Here is a 19531-nt window from a genome sequence, read left to right on the forward strand (position 1 = left end):
GGGAGCTGCATGCACATGCACATGGCTGCATTTCAATATCTGAAGGAGACCTACAGGAAGGCTGGGAAGGAACTGTTTAGAAGGGCTTGTAGTGGTAAGACAATGGGCAATGCTTTTAAACTAGAGCAGGGCAGATTTAGCTTGGAAATTAGGAGGCAGTTGGACTTGGTGATCCTGAGGGTCTTTTCCAGTCTGAATGTTTCTGTGATTCTGTGAAGTTCTTTACAATGAAGACAGTGAAGTATTGGAACAGGTCATCCAGAGATGTGGTGGAGGCCCCATCCCTGGACACATTCAAGGTCAGGCTTGATGGGGCTCTGAGCAACCTGCTCTAGCCAGAGATATTGCTGGTCTTTGCATGGGGGTTGGACAAGATGGCCTGTGAGGGTCCCTTCCAACCTGATGCATTCTGTGATTGATTCTACGACATTCTGTGCCTAGCTGGGTTGTGCTGTTTAGGAGCTCTCAAAGAGCAGCACCACAGAGGGAAGCAGCAAACTTGATGTGTGCAGCGTGTGGCACACCTACCATAGATGTACTCCAGGAGAGTCCCAGCTGTATGTGGAGAGGATCAGGGACTCTGTGGCTCTGTCTGAGCTGCTGTGCAGTGCTGTACCAACTCTGTTGTGCTGATGCTGATCTGGAGGGAGCACCATAAAGACTCAGGAGCACTGCTGGGGCTCTGCAACTGTGACAATCCCTGGGCTCGCTCAGGCAGAAGCCATCCCAGGAAGGCTTTTTTCTTGCTCTTTCTGGCGAGAAGCTGCATGTGCCTGCTGACCTGAGTGAGTGTAACTCACAGCTGAGCAAGCTGTGGGGGCACCTGGAGCCAGTGGTTCGTTGTCTGGGCTGCTGCAGCTCAGTCAGCCTGTGGCTCTGCCAGCTGGGACATGACTGCTTGGAGCAGCAGTGGCGGCAGAGGCTAAACGCTGTTTTTCAGACCATTTCTCAGGCATGCTGTAATTGTGTCTAGACAGGCAGGACTTGGATGTCTGCCTTGTACCTTACAGAGAGGGAGGCTACTGTTCCCACTGGGTTTTGCCAGCTCTCCTTCATCTCTGAAAGGTTTTAACTCTCCTCAGCTACAGAAGAGATGCTTTCTGGCCGTTCTGTCTGATAGCTTTTTACAGTTTACAAATGGCATCCAGCGTAGAGAACCTTGGGGATCTCATTCCTTCTTCCTGGTAGGAACAGAGTGAAGGTGAGCACAGGCTGCAGGACCCCTTGCTGTACCTGCAGGTCTGTCAGACCATGCTACCAGAGCAAGTCTCCTCACACTGGGAATTATTTACAGCCTGCAGCCTTCTCCAAGACCCTTCTTTCTCTCTGCAGGAGAAGACCTTTCTGCATTCCAGTACCTGAAGGGAGCCTACAAGAAAGCTGGGGAGGGATTGTTTAGAAGGGCATGTAGTGATAGGATGAGGGTCAATGATTTTAAACTAGAGCAGGGCAGATTTAGGTTGGACATTAGGAGGAAGTTCTTTACAACAAGGATAGTGAAATACTTGATCAGGTTGCCCAGAGATGTGGTGGAGGACCCATCCCTGACACATTCAAGGTCAGGCTTGATGGGGCTCTGAGCAACCTGATCTAGTTGGGGATGTTCCTGCTTACTGCAGGGGGGTTGGACTAGATGAGCTCTAGAGGTCCCTTCCAACCCACTGCACTCTGTGAGTCTCCAAAGGCTCTTCTAATGTGAATATCATTATGTACATGAAACCCTGTGCAACTCCTGTGGTTCTTCAGCAGAGCAGAGTCACAGCTCACCTCTCATTTTCCAGCTAGTCATGGAGCCAGGGGATAAAATACAGTGAAGAAGATAATGTAGAAAATGAAGGTTAGGAGGAAGTATTTCAGTTAAAAACCGAGGGAATTCAGATTATTCTACTGCAAATAATGAGTGGGTATTCGTGAGGCACAGGTCCTGGTGGGGCTCCTCAGCTTTCCCTCTGGCTTGCTGGGTAGGGCAGGAGGTGTCAACTAGCTTCGTCTTTGATTGCTTTTGTTCCTTGGCTTTTCCTGTGAAGCCACCTGTGTTCATATTGCCACAACTTTGCTGGGCATGGAGCAAAGGCAGTACCTGAGAGAGTGGGAGAGATTGTTTTCTTTGGGAGTTGAGTTTCTGTAATTGTGGTGGGTTTGTGGGTTGTTTTTTCTTCTTCTTCTTCTTGCATTGTTTGGTTTGGTTTGGTTTTGGGTTGTTGTTTTAGGTTTTGGGGGGTTTTTGTCATTAGCAGCTTGCAGTTCAAGAGGCTGCCATCAGTTGTTTGATCTGATAATTCAAGACTTAATTATTAACTAAAGGAATGTATATTTTTAGATACAGAACTTTCCCCATCCCTCATAGCTCTGTGGGTACAAAAATACTTCTGCCACACCTTCCGTTCCTCACCTCCATCCCGAATCACCTTGGGGATCACTGCTTGAAGGACAGGTTCAAATTCAAGTGAGATTGATTGAACATTACACCTGCAAGACACCAGGCCAGGTGGCCAGACCTTCAAAAGATCTTTTTTCCTTATTTCCACCTTTCTGGCAACTGTGCATATAAAGCAACTGAAACTGGTCTCTGGTGAGCTGTGCTATGAAGTATCTTAATGAGAATTACTTGAGCAACCATCTGTCCACAGGTTGATTCACTCCACTGATACCCTCAATATCCTGTGTGCTGACTACCCCCATCCTGTGCACCAATACTACCACACACCTGGCTGGCATAACTGGGAAACTAATTGACAATAGTTTTGGAATCCACCCGCTGGGAGTGCCTACAGCAGCTACTGACTTCTTTCTCAGTTGCAAGGAACAACGAAGACCTCTTGGCTGTGTCCATGCGGACGGTAATATTGTACAGGGCAAGTGTTGAAAGGGATACAGGTGAGAAAAGGCTTATGGGAGGGCAACATTCACCACAAAGGTACCAAAACTTCTAATTACATCCATGTTTTATTGGATTAATGTAGTTACAATGAAGCATGGAGGGTACCTCCCCAGGCAAACAACACGTAGTGCCCAAAAATGTCTCCTTCCACAACCCAGACAAATGAAAGAAGAAGCTAGAGCTCTGCTATTGCTCCAGAGGCGGAAGACAATGGTTTTGGCTTTATATTAGGAAAGAGAAGAAGCCCTTCCTGGTCAGAGGAGCTATGGCATGGACATGGGCGGAGGCAGCACACACAGATGCACCCAAAGCTGTCAAGCAGACACTGCTAAGCCTAGTCTTGGGAGCGAGAGCTGGAGCTTCTGATCCAGTGCAGCAAGAGAGGAAAAGCACAGGAACTTGTTGAGGCTGTCCCAGGTCAGGTTTGTCCATACAAGGAGGAGAGTCTTAGAGTGCCCTGACAAGAGACCAGCTTACATGGTATGGCAGGGCTTGTCTGGTGTTTTCATCCAGGAACTACTGGAAATGGCTTTGTAAAATACTGCTGGGGAAGGAGGTCACGGCAGGGCTGTATTGGGCCAACTCCTGAAGCTGGGATGTATGGATGCCCTGCGTGCTGATAGCTGTATTGGTGAGGGGAGCTGGAGTGAGTCCTGGGTCCTTTTGTTCTGGCAGGGGTGTTACTCAAACAGCTCTCCCCCAAGCGTGGGCTGCAACAGGAGTTGTCACAGCAGTCTAGTGGGACAAATCCTTAATCTAGCAGTGCTCCTGATAAGGAGAGTAGCACACGTTGAGGGGGGTGAAATGTTAGCTCAGGTGGCCCAGAGAAATGGCAGATGCCCCATCTCTGGAAACATTTCAGATCGGGTTAGATGGGGCTCTGGGCAATCTGATATAGTTGAAGATGTCCCTGCTCACTGCAGGAGGATTGGACTAGATGACCTTTCAATGTCTCTTCCTGCTCAAACCACTCTGTGAAATGGAGACTGATTCCAAAGAGACCACAAACAAGTTTTGAGAGAGGTTGTACGCAACCTGCCTCCGATTCAAAAAACACCATGTTTCAACCTATTTCAGGTATGACTGGAGCTATCCTAGGTCTTGTTCATTATTTAGTGTCCCCAGTAGATGACTGGGTGTGTGGTAGTTAAGAAGTGGTCAATCTGTCATTGGTCTTTGGGTTAGGAGGAGAGGGAACACTGTGATAGTGTTGCAGTTCTCTTGTGATCTGAACTACCGGAGGCATGGTAGCCACCTCTCTACTTTGCAAGCAGCAATAAATTAAAAGCTGGCAGCATAGGGAAAGGTTTCAACTGGGGCAATTTTCTCAAGCACTGAGACCGACCCAGTTCTATGGGCAAACATTTCTGACAGAGACAACAGGGATGCAGCAATTTCTCCATGGGTGCTCTGTTTCTTAGTTTTCTGGCCAAATTTTTGCTTTTGCCTCTTGATTGAAAGGATCAGGATCCATATCAAAGAGGTGATGTTCTGCTCTCTTATTAGGACAGCTGCGTGTGAGCTGGATGCCTTCTGCAGGGTGAGGCTCCAACAGTGGGAGGGCAAATGCATTCCCAGCACGTAGGCAGAGGAACACATTTGAGACAGCATGAGAGATGTTGTCTGCTTGAGTCCTGTGTACTCTGCCAGCCTGGCAGCTCCCTGGAGCAGCACGCTCCAGTGGCTGATCTTCCCCTGCGTCTGAGCACCACTGTGCCCACTGCTGAGGGACTCGCTGATTTGCCTCCATGTCATCTTCACCTTCCTCTCCAGAAGTGGGAAGCATTTGTACTTTCTTAAGCAGAAGCATTGAGGCTCGGTGTGGGAAGCCAGCCATGCAGGTGGGGCGTGTTCCTGCTCTTTGTTCTGGTGCAGAGGATGCCTGGTAATGATCATGTCATGATGACCACCACCGCTCACAGCTGAGGGGAGCACATCACTCCTCACAGTGTATAAAGCAGAGGGAGGGAAGGACCCCATGTCTTGTTCCCGACCCAAGAGTCTTCCACAGACCACAGGTCAGTGCCAATCCTGCCATCAGCAGCAGAGGATCTTGAGGAAGGCTTTGCGGAAGTCGGTGTTGAAGGTAGTGTAGATGATGGGGTTGAGGGCGCTGTTCACGTAGCCAAGCCAGGTGCTGGCACTGTAAAGCCCTGGGGGCACATGGCAGGATGGGCAATGGGCATTGAGGATGTGAATCAAGAAGAAGGGCAGCCAGCAGACTATGAATGCTCCTGGGTTTACAAAGCAAGAGAAAACAACCCATGACTTCAGAGAAGAAACTACTTGGAAAAGGAGCCTGTGCCTGTGCCCTCCACCCTCTCACTACTTCCATGGATGTGTTTACTTTTGGTAAAACCAGAAAGGGACATTTATTCCTGACACAGAGGTACTTGGTAAGGGCCACTTATGAATGGGCCTTCAGAAGGGGCCTGGTGACAAACAAAAACAAGGCCACAACTCAAAGGCAGACTGTTGTCTCAGTTGCTTTCATCAGTTATGGCTGTGGTATTTCCCTATTACTACAGAGTGAATGAGGGGAACTAGTGCACCTGGGGACTGAGACACCAGTCTCCTGGCTTCTTTATGAGCTGCTTCCTCTGCTGTTCCTTGCCTTATTTTTCCCTTCTGTAACTAAACCTAAGAGCAGCTGCATGTATGGAAACTTAGAATAGTTCCAGCTGTATAATAATCAGAATGACAAAACAATGGGAAAAGAAAAACAAAAGTGTTGGCTGTTACTCCCTCTAGCAGGGCTTGTTGGCCCCTAACATAATATAGCAAATAAATCGCTAACATACGTGGCTCTCAACATTTGAAAGCATCACCATAGATCCCTAGATGTCTCACCACTATCCCCCTAGAGCTTGTGGAGCAATGATGGCTGAAGTCTGGGCCTGGCTTGCATTTTTGAAATCCCACTAGTGTATTGGGAGATTCCTTGCTTTTCCAAGTCCCAAACCAACATCCCTTGCATCCCACTAGACAGAGCTCTCACTCACCCAGGACAATAGCTAGCATCTGGGTAGCCTTCCTCTCCCGAAGCTGGATCACCCGGGGCTGCTGGTGCGCTAGCTTCAAAGAGCTGATGGTTTTGCCATTGCTGAGCCTCTGTACCTCCAGTACTGACTTAATACTCTTTCTCCTCTCTTCCAGCCTGCTGTGTTGTGTAGTCCCTGGTGTCTTGGTGAGGGATGCCTCGTGGCAGAAGTTGCAATACCGCTGCAGGCTGAAGACAGTCAGCAATTTCCTTTTGGTAGGCATCTCCCGGCCTGAGCATTTGAGTGGGAGACAGGTGGAAAAGGTGCCTTGGCATCTGTTTGGCAAAGCTTTTCTTTCCATGTGTTCCTGCAAAAGAGGATGCCACAGACAAACTGGGAACCCTCCAAACTGTTCACTGGGTCAAAAGATACTGAGTAAAGTTGTAGGAGCCATCCCTACATCCACTTATTTCTTAGGTTTGAACCATACCCTCTGGACTGACCTTGGCTTATCAGAAGGGCGAACTAGCATCGGACAGCCCTCTGAATCTATCCCACCAAGGAGAAGCATGAGAAAAAGAGGAGCTTAAACACCGGCTCTGCTAGCCTTTCATTTGTATTTTCATGTTGGTCCTTCTCCCCTAAACATCCCCACCCTTTTTTAATGTAGCTTCAAGTGTGAGAAATTGGGTAAAATAAGCAGATATGCAAGACCAGGTGATCCCTTTCAAACCATTGTGCTGGTTCCCATGGCTGCAGATGTTTCATCTAAAAAGGTCAGTGGAGCAAATGCTCCATGCACCACGAGCATTTTGACCTCTTCAGGGTGACAGATGAAGAGGTTTTGATTTTTTTTAAAAATAATCTAGGTTAGAGCCTGTGAAACCCTGGGAATGAATCTAGGTTAGAGCCTGTGGAACCCTGGGAATGAAGCAAAAATCAATAATTGAAGACATTGAAATGCGTAAATAAATAAATTAGCCAGACTCCACCATGGCTGAGAAAGCCTGAGGTCTGAGGAAATACTGAAACAGGTCGTAGTCTTCTCTACTTGCCTAGTTCTAGAGAGCAGAGATACACAAGGGAGTATCCTCTTTCTAGAGGGCTGGAAAGGATTTAACTGGAGCTTCTGCATCTCAGATATCATGATGTATGAGTGAGGGATGGTATGAAAACATGCTGTGTCCCCTCTCTATGTTTCCATTCTGCATTTTGACCCCATGAGGAGAAGAGATGATGCATGCCCTGCCCTTTTTGACAACTCCTACTGTGTTCATGTGGGTCTTACTTTGTGTGCAAAACAGGGTTTGGTGCTGGTGCTGTGGCTGCCCTGCCGGGTGAGGGTTCGCTTCTTTTGTCTTTGTCTTAGCACGAGGTAAATCCGGACATAGAGCAGCAGGGTCACCATGAAGGGGAGGTAGAAGGACACCAAAGAGGAGTAGATGATGAAACTGGGGTTGGATATGGAACAGACACTGGGATCCACTGGGAAGGAGAAGAGAGAGAGAGAGAGAGAGAGGAGTGGCTGAGCTACTTTGGTTAAGTACAAGGAGGCTCTGATGTGTTCACAAAGCAAATTGAAAGGTGGCCGAGTGACAAGGCAGTCTAAGGCATGCAAGTATCTCCTGTCTTTGTTGTTGCAAATCATACTGTGGCCTTCTAAGTCACCCAACTGATGCTCCCAAGATGGACTCTATCTAGGGCCATCTAACATGAGCCAGCATGCATCTGCTTGCTGGAATCTGTAGACCTGGACACTCTCATTGGGCATTGATTTGTCAGTAAAGCTGGAAGGTCTGTCCTCAGAGCAACAGCCAGTGTCTGCCTGAGCAAGTGGCAAGTTTACAGACAAGAACACATCTGCTCTCCAGCACTGGAAGCTTTTCTTACCCTTCATAGTGTGCATTCCTGGTGCCTAAAATTTCCTGTAACTTGTGAAGTCTGGAGGGCTGATATTAAATGACCTGGCCACACACAGGGCAGTTTCAGTTCCAAACCCTCCCTCCATGCTATTGTTCTGGACATAACCTACCTGTAGTATTGAAGCCAAACAGGAGAGGGCATGAGACTGCAAATGCCAGCATCCAGACTATCACAATCATGAGAGAGACCCTTCTGCAGGAGCTCTGCCCAGTGCTGTACTGGTACTGAACTGGTTTCACCACTGCAGTGTACCTGCAGACCAAACCAGCTCCAGAAAGAGGAGAGGTAAGAATGGAGGGAGGAAAAGGACCAGGTTTTATACGGAGAAATGAGAGCCACATAGGGAACATGGTGATGAACATGGTAAAGAAATGGAAGAGGAAAGGAGAGATGATGGGATGAGCAATTTGTAGAAACGGTAAGCAGAGCATTTTGGGGAAGGAAGAGAGGAAATCAGAGTTAGTTGGCAGCACTCCAGGTAAATGTTCTGTGGAACTGACAGCATTGGGAAGTTTGGGATACCAGATGGATCTAGAAACCCTAGGAATCCCCCATCCCTCAAGCTTCTAAGGCTATATGCACACTGCTGGAAAAGAACAGTCTCTGGAAGCAACCACACTGTGTATCTCAGATGCTTGCTCTACTTGCTGACAGCCAGAGGATTGCCCAGGGGTGAGTGTCCAGGGCCTTTGGCTGCCGGGATGCCCCAGGGCAGGCAGCTCAGCAAGGCTAGGATTTGTAAGGCAGAGGCCTGTACTTAAGATAGCCTGAGAGCTGCTCCTTGCAGAAAAAGCCAAAATGAAACAGAGATAAAGACTCCCATGGAGGAACACCAGACCGACCCAGCATTGAGAGCTGTTTTGAACGGTTATCCTTGAACTACATATTACAAAGGTACAGCGTGAAGTGGTTTTTCTTTCCCCCACTCCTCGATCCTAAAAGCACCACTTGTGCTGAGATCTTGGCTCTCAGCCCTCAGTATTGCTTAAAATAGGCCCTGTTTAAAGAAGCTGAAAAACAGGGCAAGGCTGAAGACCACCCAGCAATAATCTTCACCCCTCCCTCTGTGTATATGGCAGGATTTTCTTTATTAAAATTTCATGAGGGAGGTCTCCAGAAGGAGAAGCCTTCCTTGAGATTCAGTGGGAATTAGATGACCAGGTCTGGTTCTTTCCTTCACAAAAGCACGAGAACATGGGTGACTACCTACTGGTGATGTTTTATTGCTTGTTCCTCTCTGCTCTTAAGTGCACATGGTAGGCAGAGCCACATTAATATTAGTGGCAGTGACAGACTTGCAGGAAGGTTTTGTTTTCCTGAAGACACCAGCACTGCCTGTGCAAATCCCACTTCCTTGACCCTGCCACACCGGGGTATGGGGCTGACCCTCGTCTCCACACTACCCCCCCGAATGCAGAGGCTCTCACCTGTCGATGCTGATAGCACAGAGGTTTAAAATGCTGGCCGTGCACATCATGACATCCATGGTGACAAAGATATCGCAGTAGATGCGGCTGAATGTCCAAACTCCTCCAGTCACCTGCACCAGCAACCACAAAATCATCAGCCATGTTGCACACCAAGTCCTGAGAAGTTATGTATAAGGAGGTGTTCTCCAACTATTTCAACAGCTAGATGAGTTCATGTCCACTGTGATGTGCAGAGGGAAAACAAGGCACCTATGTTGCTTGCAAGAGAACACAGCGGTAGGTCATGGAGAAGGATCCACCCATTGATTTTAATCCCTTAGTTACTCTTACAGAGGGAGGCAGGGTGAAGAAATACAGAGCAGCTAGTCCTCTTAAGGCACAGAGTGATAAATTCACGTAAATTTGCTATCAGTGTATATATCCTCTGATTAAGGATTATCTGAGAAAATCTAAGGGCTGAAAATGTTTCTCAGTTTAGCTGCTGGATTTCTCTTGCAGGCAATGAGCTGGAAAAGTGCTGCGAATGTTATGCATTTATGTATGAAACAGAGCCCTGAGGCCAAAGGCTTCTCCAAAACTTTGTTTGAATTCTTATCTTAGTTACAGATTTTGATTATTACATCTGGGTGAGAAACACACAAGCCATTTAGATAAAGAGTTTTGGTTTGGTACCATGTCAAGCTTTCGTTCTGGGCTGAATTTTTAATCTGAAGTGCACAATCAGGAAAGCTTAGCTGTGGCCAGTCTGTGTGATGGCACAAAGCATGTTTTGGCCTAGCCATCAAGTTCTCAACAGTGACCTTTTCAGTTGACGGCAATGTGCTCCAAGCACTCTATGGCACTGCTGCCCTCGTTGCTGGGATGATAGCCTGACTCCTAGCTAAGTAGCCTGCCTCAGCAGCTGCTCCTTGTAGGAGATGAATATGGAGGGAGCCTGCCCTCCAAAAGATAAGCCTTCTCGGTGAGTACATCAAACAAATCTAATGCTGTGCTGGTTGAAGAAGGAAGGTTGGAGAGAAAGAAAAAGGAAAGTCTTGCATGGAGACACCCTGGATTTTAGCCTTCATCCCCATAGATTCTGCTGGTTCAGCTGGATCCTGGGAAGCTATCAGAAAGTGGCACTAGTTCCTGGTCTCTCTGCTTAAACTTAGACTGCATCTGAAATACTGTATCTGGTTTGGGGACCTCAGTATAGTAAAAACATTGATAAATGGGAGCGAGTCCAGTGGAGGGCCATCAAGACTGTCATAGAATCATAGAATGACTTGAGTTGGAAGGTACCTTAAAGATCATTTACTTCCAACCCCTCCTACCACAGTCAGGGACATCTCCTGCCAGGTTGCTCAAAGCCTCATCCAGCCTGGTCTGCCTCATTCAACCTGATCTGAAACATTTCCAGGGATGTGGGCTGAAGCACTTGTCCTGTGAGGAGCAGCTAAGGGAACAGGGCCTGTTCAGCCTGGAGAAGAGGTGGCTTTGGATGGAGACTAACTGCAGTCCCCTAGCTCCTACTGGAAGGTTATTAAGAAAGTTTGAGCCAGGTTCCTAGGAAGATGAAGCCAAGTTTTTCACAGCAGTGTGTGGTGGAAGGACAGGAGGCAAGAGGCATATGTTAAAAGAAGAAAGGTGCAAACTGGTTATGAGGGTAAATCGTCCTTCTGACCACAAGGACCGTGCGGCAGTGGAGCCAGTTGCTTGGTGAGTCTGTGCAGGCTCCATCCCTGGAGGTTTTCGAGACCCACTCAAAAATCCCAGATCCATCCCAGATCAGGCTGCAAAGGCTGCCACAGGTAAGCTTGGCCTCTAAGGCAGTGAGTCAACCCAAGAGTGTTGATGCACAGGAATGATGTGGCTCCCTGCACAGAGAAGCACTTGGATAAATACAGAACTCACTCTGTGCAAGTTGTTTTCATAATTGTTTGAAGAAATAATCTTGAGAATTTAAATGGTTTTGACCGTGCCAGCATTCCTGCACAGTAACCTGCTGAGGTGAGCTGTGTCTTTAGGGTTTTCTTGGCTGGACCCAGCTGCTATGTGTCAGAAGTCAGGTACTGAACGAGGCAGTCTTCCATTTGACCCTCTGACTCTGAATGAATGCAGGGGAGAGAAATGGGAACTGGCTTGCAAAATGCAGTAGGGAGCTGTGCTTTCATCTTCAGTTCTCTGATACTTGTGGGGCGCCTTTGTTTTCTTTTTAAAAAAAGCAAACAAAGGAAAAGAAAAAAAAAAAACACAGCACAAACCAACCAAACCAAACCTTTAGAGTTTTTCTGCACAAAGAGGAAAGAGGAAGCTAAGGGGAGACCTCATTGCCCTCTACAAATACCTGAAAGGAGGTTGTAGTGAGGTGGGGGTTGCTCTCTTTGATCTCTTCTCCCTAGTACCAGGTGGTAGAATGAGAGGACTGACCTGAAATTGTGCCATGGGAGGTTTGGATTGGATATTAGGAAAAATTTCTTTACTGAAATAATGGTCAGTCCTTGTAATAGGTTGCCAAGGGAGGTGATAGAGTGACCATCCCTGGAGATGTTTAAAAACTGTGTAGACATGGCACTTTGGGACATGGTTTAATGGCCATGGTGGTCTTAGGTGTACAGTAGACTCAGCGATCTTTTGAGGTCTTTTCCAATTGAAACAATTCTATGATTCTACGAGGAAACTGAAGGCTGTCCCTCTGAAATTGGCAACCTTAATAGATATGCTCATTTTAAAAAGAAACCCTACACTGGTTTTGCTTTAGCTGCACATTTGGAGATCTGCTTGATGACCTCAACATATGTTAAAAACTGTATAAATGCTGGAATCCTTTGCAGTGTGGCCTAGCACAGGGTTTTTCTGTAGTCTGAGGCAAAACACAATGCAGTGTCTGTGTGATGTGTGGAGTCTGAAGAGTATTTGAACCAGGAGCTGGTGACAGGTGTTTCCATGAAAGCCAGATGCTACTAGCCTAGCAGATGTGTAAGCACTTCACTGTGGGAGTTTCCAAGGTCCTGAGCACATTCAAATGCTAAGCCCAAGAATGTGAACCATTCAAACTCAAGGTGGCAGTGGGAATAGCTCTGAAGTGAACCCTCTCAGGATGATGCACTCAGATCACACCACCTGCAAACTCAGATGTAACTTGTATTAAGAGGATATTTGGCAGATCAAAACATTTGGGGTTAAAACCCAGCCACAGCTTCTAAAATGGGGAGTAGCTCTGCTGAAGTAGTTAATATTTACCTGTGGGGTATGTGAACCCTGAACATATTCCAGAATTTAACAATGAAGAAGAGCGTTTTTATTGTAGCCCATGTTCATAATTTTTAATCCTATTTCTGCTGTTCCTTTTATTGCTCTGTTCCACTTATCTTTGATACATCAGCTAGAACTTGCTAGTGTGCATTTCTGGTTTTCATGTGCTAGCAGGGCACCTGTTCTTTATCCTTCTGGTGCCTTTTGTCCAGGAATCTCAAAGCACATCACAGGTATTAATTGAATGAATCCTCACAACTGCCTGGGTGAGGTGGATGGTCAAATATTATTCTCTTACAGCTGATGACAGCAAACCACAGAGAGATGAGCTGATACAATCTTTCATTACCACTCAGTACGTGTGCAGCTGAAGTGGGAATGCAGTCCAGGATGAAATCCTGGCTCTGTCAAAGATAATGTTAAACCTCCCTAAAGACTGTTCATGGCAGGTTCTCACCTCATCTTTCTTGACGACCAGTCTGCTTTACTCACAAAATTACAGTGTTATTATTTTTAACTTTCCAATCCTGTAGGAAGTCTTCCTTTTTTTTTCTTTTTTAAATAAATCATTGTGCATGCATAATCTTTACGAATCCATTGCTCTCCTGAATCTTTAAACAAGAATCTCTGTAGATCAGATATGTATGGTGATGCCATGTTTCCATGGATGGGGAAGTAGGGACGTAAAGTTGCATCAGGTGATGACAAGGATGGAAATAGCGGTGCCCACTTCAGGGTTTTGTGTTTAAGAGAGCATTCTTCTTGGGGGTGCTGCTAGCTGCCTGCAGCTGCAGAATGGCTGCCTGTGTTGCTGTGTGGTGGGAGTAACTAAGAACATCAGGCCTGCTGATGAGGGGTGAACTGCTGAGCTGCAGTAACTCAGTCGCCCCTTAGACGGTAGCCTGGGGAGCTCCATGAGGTCAAAGAGCAGCTGTAGGCCTTGCTGCTCTCAAGTATGAGCCACAGAAGAGAAGACAGCATTACCCCCATTCCCTGAATAGAGCTTCAGACCGGACCACAGTAGCAATCATCTTCTGAAGCTTTTCCACAATTAGAGGTGGAACTGGATGTTGTGAGAAGACTGCGAAGGACGTTCAGGGCCATACTGCTACATGTCCTCCTCTACCCATACAATGACTGTAAGGCATGAAGGTATTTAATGCCATGCAACTCCAGTGGGCAGGATACTCTAATGCCACTATCTTAAAAACTGCGGCTGAGCATCAGTAGTTGTGCCAGCCACAGCATCAGAGGTTAGTAAAGACCGGGGCTAGCAGTACTGGTATATTAGAGCCACCCATTGACTCCAAAAGATGGCTATACACAGTGCTGAATAGTGGTTTTGTACCAGAAGCTCCATTAGGCGGAGATGAGGATTTTGGGATTACAAAATGTCTTTGTCATTGGTCTGTCACAGTCTTCCCAAAAGACTTCTCAGAAAGAGACTGTTCTGGTCTGCATGACCGATAAAATGACAGATTTCATGGAGAAGGTCCAGGCCACAGACAGCTTTAAAAACTGAGCGTAAAGCACAAAGTTCACAAGTGACATTTAAATCTGAGATATTCATCCTCCCGTAGCTTCTCCATAAATAATGGCCAGGTCTCAGACATCCACTTTGGCAAATGTTCAGTAGTTGAATAGGTATTGTACATGATTTTGGAGACTGAATGATTTCTTAGCAATTTCCCAGCCCATAGTGTACTGAAGCATGATGCCATTTCTGCTTGATTGGTAGCATCACTGATCCATGAACAGCAGCAAGTATCTAAATGACTTTGGGGCTTTATGGACTATTCTTTAAACCTTAGACTTGATGGAGTCCCACAGCCTAATTCTCTAGGAGATACTGCACAATGCTGGGAGTGGTAGTTTGGGATATGTGCAGGGTCTTCTTCCTGTTGTTTGGGTGAGTCTTGGATCAGCTCCTTGCATTATCTAAGCTCTATAGATGGAAATTAATCTTGAATGGATCTACAAAACCAACTAGGGAAATTACCTACTGTTGTGATCACAAATTGTGACCACAGTACTGCATGAGGGCAGAGGCTGCTTCACAGATGTGCCAATTTCTGTAAACACTGGAATACACCTAAGGGGATGGACTATTCTCGTCTGAAATAAAATTTTACTTTTAAGAACATTGTTTAGTTGCAATCAAATGGCAGAGTCCAATTCTGTCTTGTTGAGAGAGCTTCTTCCTATACATGCTTATTCCTTGCTTTTTAATTATTCTGTCATAGAATAATTTAGGTTGGAAAAGGCTTTCAAGACCGAGTCAACTGCTAACTCTACTATACCAAGTCCACCACTAAGCTGCATCCTCAAACACCACATCTACACAGCTTTTAAACACATCCAGGGATGGTGACTCAACCACCTCCCTGGGCAGCCTGTTCCAATGCCTAACACCCCTTGCAGTAAAAATAAAATTTCCTAATGTCCAGCTTAAACCTCCCCTGTTGCAGCTTGCAGCCATTCCCTCTCATTCTATCACTAGTTACTTGGGAGAAGAGGCCAAGATCCACTTCATGACATCTTCCCTTCAGATAGCTGTAGAGAGCGAGAAGGCCTTCCCTCAGCCTCCTTTTCTTCAGAATAAACAGCCCCAGCTCCCTCAGCCACTCCTCATAAGACCTCTAGGCCCTTTGCCAACGTAGTTGCTCTTCTCTGGACCTGCTCCAACACCTCAATGTCTTTCATGTGTTCAGTGTCACACAGCTGAGCTGTACACACCTGCAGGCCAGCTCCAGGACCACTCCATACAGATTAGTCTAAATGTTGCTACTGACTTTGTTAGGAACCCGATTGCACATGCAGGGTCATGGTGCTCTCTTTGGTTTTGCACTCCACAGCAATGCTGTACATAAATAATTAACCATCAATGCCCTTAAAAATACAATGCCATTATAAAATGCCCTTATAATGCCACTATTAAATGCTTATACACGGTGCAAACCCTTAATTTCTCTTAGCCTTGCTGAGACTGCAGTGGGCACAGCTTGGGAATGTGGCTTGGAGTGACACAAGGGAAAAGTCTAGGCTGTGTTGCATATTCAACATACTCCATCAGCTGAAGAGTGGTGTAGGCCACACTGCCTCTCCCTGCTACTGGATCAGGTCTCCTTGTACCCTCATAGTAAGTCTGGCATTTGCTGTTGCTGTCCTATTTGGCCTTACCATCTGTTCACTCACAGCACAGTCCATAATGAGGGCAGTGAAACACTGGCACAGGCTGCCCAGAGAGGTGGTGGTTGCCCCACAGAAACAGTCAAGGTCAGGTTGTACAGGGCTCTGAGCAACCTAGTCTAGTTGAAGATCTCTCTGCTCATCACAGGATGAGAAGACCTTCAACGGTCACCCAACCTAACCCATTCTATGGGTTATATGCAAAAGTCAAAATCCCTCTCTGCTTCTGCTCTTGTTTTGCAGGAAAGAGGTCAGCCAAAGGCGGGTAGCTGCCAACACAGTATTTGCCCACCCTTCAGCCTGATCCCAGCTTGCCCCTAACAGAAAGAGAATAAGGCTTCAGTGTGATTATGGTTCAGAGGCTCAGCTGAAAGCTTACAGCTGGTAGATGATCGCTCCAATTTTTTCTAGATCTACCAATTTTTGCGAATTATATTATTCAGTAAAAATACTGAAAAGAACAGATAAAAATGTCATCCATAGCATGCCTTCATGTATTTACTTTAGTTTAAAGATATACTTGCCCCGCAAGTGGCTTCAGTAATTCAGGATTTTGCCATAGTGTAGGAGGATTTGCTTTCTGCATCTGCTGCCCTGTATCTGATGGTGTTGTCCATACTGTGCACAATCATGAACAGTACATTTCTACACTGGCCAACATGCAAAGATCAGGGGAATGGAGAGTAAGACTCCAAGAGCTTGATGAGTCCTTTGAAGCTATTGTGAAAATGCTGACATCTTAAAGAGATTTTGAAGCATTTTCTTCAGCTTCATCTGTTTGTCAGCCTGCTTGGGGAACGTCACTTGGAGCTGACCTAACATCACGGACATTAAGGCTCTTAAACTCCATAGGAGATGAAGATTGTCTTCCCTAGATTGTCTTCTGGCCAGCAGTAGAGAATGATCTGGGCTCTAAGCTAGGTTCCTATTAACGTATTTCCACCCTCTTGCCTCCCCTGCCATTCCTCAGTCATAAGGATGCTCATTGGCAACCCTTCTGTCTGATGGAGCTTCAAGGATGCTCAGTTGAAAGTGGTATTAGCACACCAGGACCCACCATCTACATTACTGGCTGTAGCCCAGATACCATTTAAGCTCAAAGAGGCTGTGCTTTGCCAGGAAGAGCAAGACTCATGGCATCTGCTGCTGAGTGGGCCTGTGGTGTGTTGTCCAGCATTTGTCCAGCTTACAAACTCCACCTGTGTGACTCTGTGGGCTGCCACCCAGCCCACCAGTGCCCCAGAGCTAGCTGAGAGGGTAATGTGTGAATGGACTTTATCTATACCAGAGCTGGCCTGTCCTGAGAGCACTGGTTAACCCATACTCTGGCTCTATTATGCTTATCCTTCCTATAATGTACTCACCTCCAGGTACACCACCCAAGGCATCACCAAAGTAGCCACCAGCAAGTCTGCCACTGCCAGGCTCACCACAAGGTAGTTTGTTGTGGTTTGCAAGGTGCGTTCCCTCAGCACAGCTATGCAGACCAGCACATTCCCAAAGATGACAGCCAAAATCAAGATGCAGTAGCAGAGGGCGTAGTAGGTATGTGAGTGTGGCAGGTCAGGCTCCGTGGTGTTGTCTGCCCCACAGTGAATGGGGCCGGTGGTGTTAGGATGACTGCTGGTTCTTGCCAAGAGAGCCATGGGGACACTGCTGCAAAGAGAAAGAAAGAGGTGACCGAAAATCAGAGCTCTACAATAATGGTGGAGAACAGTGCCTTCTGTGGTAAGTGTATGGTTTTCATACTTCTTTCATGAATGCCACTGCAAGCCAGTTACCTGCTCAGATACAGACAGACCTTTCCTTAGAGTCTTGCTTGGCCTGGTTTATTTTCCACTGAATCTAAGCCAAGAGAAGAATGCACGATTTCACCTCTCGTGTACATCTGAAAGGTGGCTCTTATATAACTGATGCAGCTGTATGGAAAGGGTTGGAAAAGGTTTTAAGATGCACCAAAGTCATGCCACAATACAGATCAACTGGGTAAGAGCACAGCTGGAAAGACAATTTGCAGTGCTGAGGAAGACTTAAACTAGGGCTTGGCCAGAAGATTGGATGTAGGGTCTTTTCTTCTGGGAAGTACCCTCCCTCTTCCCACATCAAAAAATGTCTTCAAGAACTTCAAGCACTCAAATGCTTGGCAGCCTGGCAGAGAGATTGCACCTGCAATGCTCAAGTAGCTTCTTGAACCCTGGCTGCCTGGCAGTAAGCACCACCTACTCAATTACTCCTTTCCTGCAATGTGTTTCTGTCAAATTCCATTCAAATAAGGCTCTGTTTCAGCCCTGCCTGTCTCACCAAAGCCTGACTGCCAGCACTGCCCCCATTTCATCCATACAAGGCTCTCTGCTTTCCATGCCTGGCCAGAAGATGTGCTTCCTGTGCTGAAGAGCAAATCAACTTGTCTTTTGGGATGAAATGGTGCTTTAGGACATGGCATAATGGCCATGGTGGTTTTAGGTTGATGGTGGGACTTGATTATTTTAGAGGTCTTTTCCAACCAAAACAATTTTATGATTATTTGATTCTACGAAATGATGGAAGGATGCTTGCAAGGCACTCTGCAATTCTTCTTCTTACAATGGATTCATGATTGTCCCAAGGAATCTACCCTTTCTTCATTTAGGAGAATGATTTTTGCCAGGAATCTGAAGGTTGCTGTCCCAGGGTTGCTTTGTAACATTTAATTGCTTATATCAGACTGTTATTTTTTCCTTGCTAGTGCTCCCATTGCTGAACTTATAATCAGCGTGACAGGTATGAAAGCCAAGGACGAAATGCCATGATGCCAACAGTATAAATGCGATTCTTTGTTCTACTTCACTGCTTGAGCAGCAGCATCTGTGGTGCTCACACTCCTGGAAGGTAGATGTGCAATAGGTATAAATTGTTTCAGTCTCTTCGCACAAATTCATCCTTAAAACTGGTGTCACTTGCCCCTGCTGCTTTGTAGTTGGGAGGGGAGATAAGGGCTGAATGAGATGGAATCAGAACTTCTGTCTGTCCCATGAACACAGATCTCTCAGGACAGGAGTGGAACAATCCCTTCTGGCGTGTTTTTGGTTTGAAAGTGCCTGTGCTTGTCTCTCCTTTTCTATCCCTCTTCTGCCTGCCCCTGACACGGAAGTTCAGCCTTCCACTGGATCTGAAGGATTTCCTGTAGTGTGGTTGCTGCTGCGGAGTCCAGGATGGTTTTTATGAGCAAACAGTCCAGCTGCAGCCACCCAAAGACAGGACTCCTTTTAAGGTATCCCTTGCACCGATACAGCTCCTGCTCTGGGAAACCTGTATTGTCTGGGGCCATGAAAGGAAAAAACCTACATAAAGCAGCTGCCCAGCTGATAAGCAAAGCCACATCAGGGAATGAACAAAACATCACCCATAATACAACCAAAAGCCTTGAGGCACCTCATTGCAGACTTTGTCCGCAGGCTTTCCTGCCCAGTCTCCTGCCCTGTACATCCTGAGGCACTATTTTTGACTCACCTGAAGTCGAGTCATCTCTACCAGGATCCCTCCCATCTCTCTACTTCCAGCCTTGCTAACCCTGGTCTATCCCGCAGCATCCATGGCCCCACTTGCTTTGCGGCCAAACCAGGCAAGTACTGGGGTACCGAGATCCCTGGGGTGGTGGGGGCATACAAGGGCGTTGTCACACCAGGGTACTGGGATACTGATGTGCCAGGGTATTGGGATCCCAGGGCACGGGGGTGGTGGGGCACAGGGGCGCTGGCACATCAGGACACCAGGGTGCCGAGATGCCCACCACCCGGGGCACTCGGGCAGCGAGCTGCGGCAGGCGCAAGGGTCGCTGCTGTGGGGACGAGCAGACGGAGGAGGGAAAGGGAGTGATGCTCCTGCCGTGGGCATCAGCTTCGAAGGGGTCCGGG

At 47.0% G+C, this 19531-nt stretch overlaps 1 protein-coding gene across 1 annotated transcript; it reads right to left on the reverse strand.

Moving 5' to 3' along the window:
• Window positions 1-4918: 4918 nt before the first annotated feature.
• DRD3 (dopamine receptor D3) lies at window positions 4919-17284 on the reverse strand. The gene is made up of 6 exons (XM_054383311.1): window positions 17003-17284; window positions 9213-9325; window positions 7895-8037; window positions 7151-7347; window positions 5884-6229; window positions 4919-5115 (listed from the first exon to the last, which is right to left on the reverse strand). The coding sequence occupies exons 1-6, from the start codon at window positions 17282-17284 to the stop codon at window positions 4919-4921; spliced, it is 1278 nt and encodes a 425-aa protein (XP_054239286.1).
• Between the last annotated feature and the right edge of the window lie 2247 nt (window positions 17285-19531).

The sequence above is a fragment of the Indicator indicator genome, chromosome 1 (genome assembly GCF_027791375.1).
Source record: "Indicator indicator isolate 239-I01 chromosome 1, UM_Iind_1.1, whole genome shotgun sequence".
NCBI lineage: Eukaryota > Metazoa > Chordata > Aves > Piciformes > Indicatoridae > Indicator > Indicator indicator.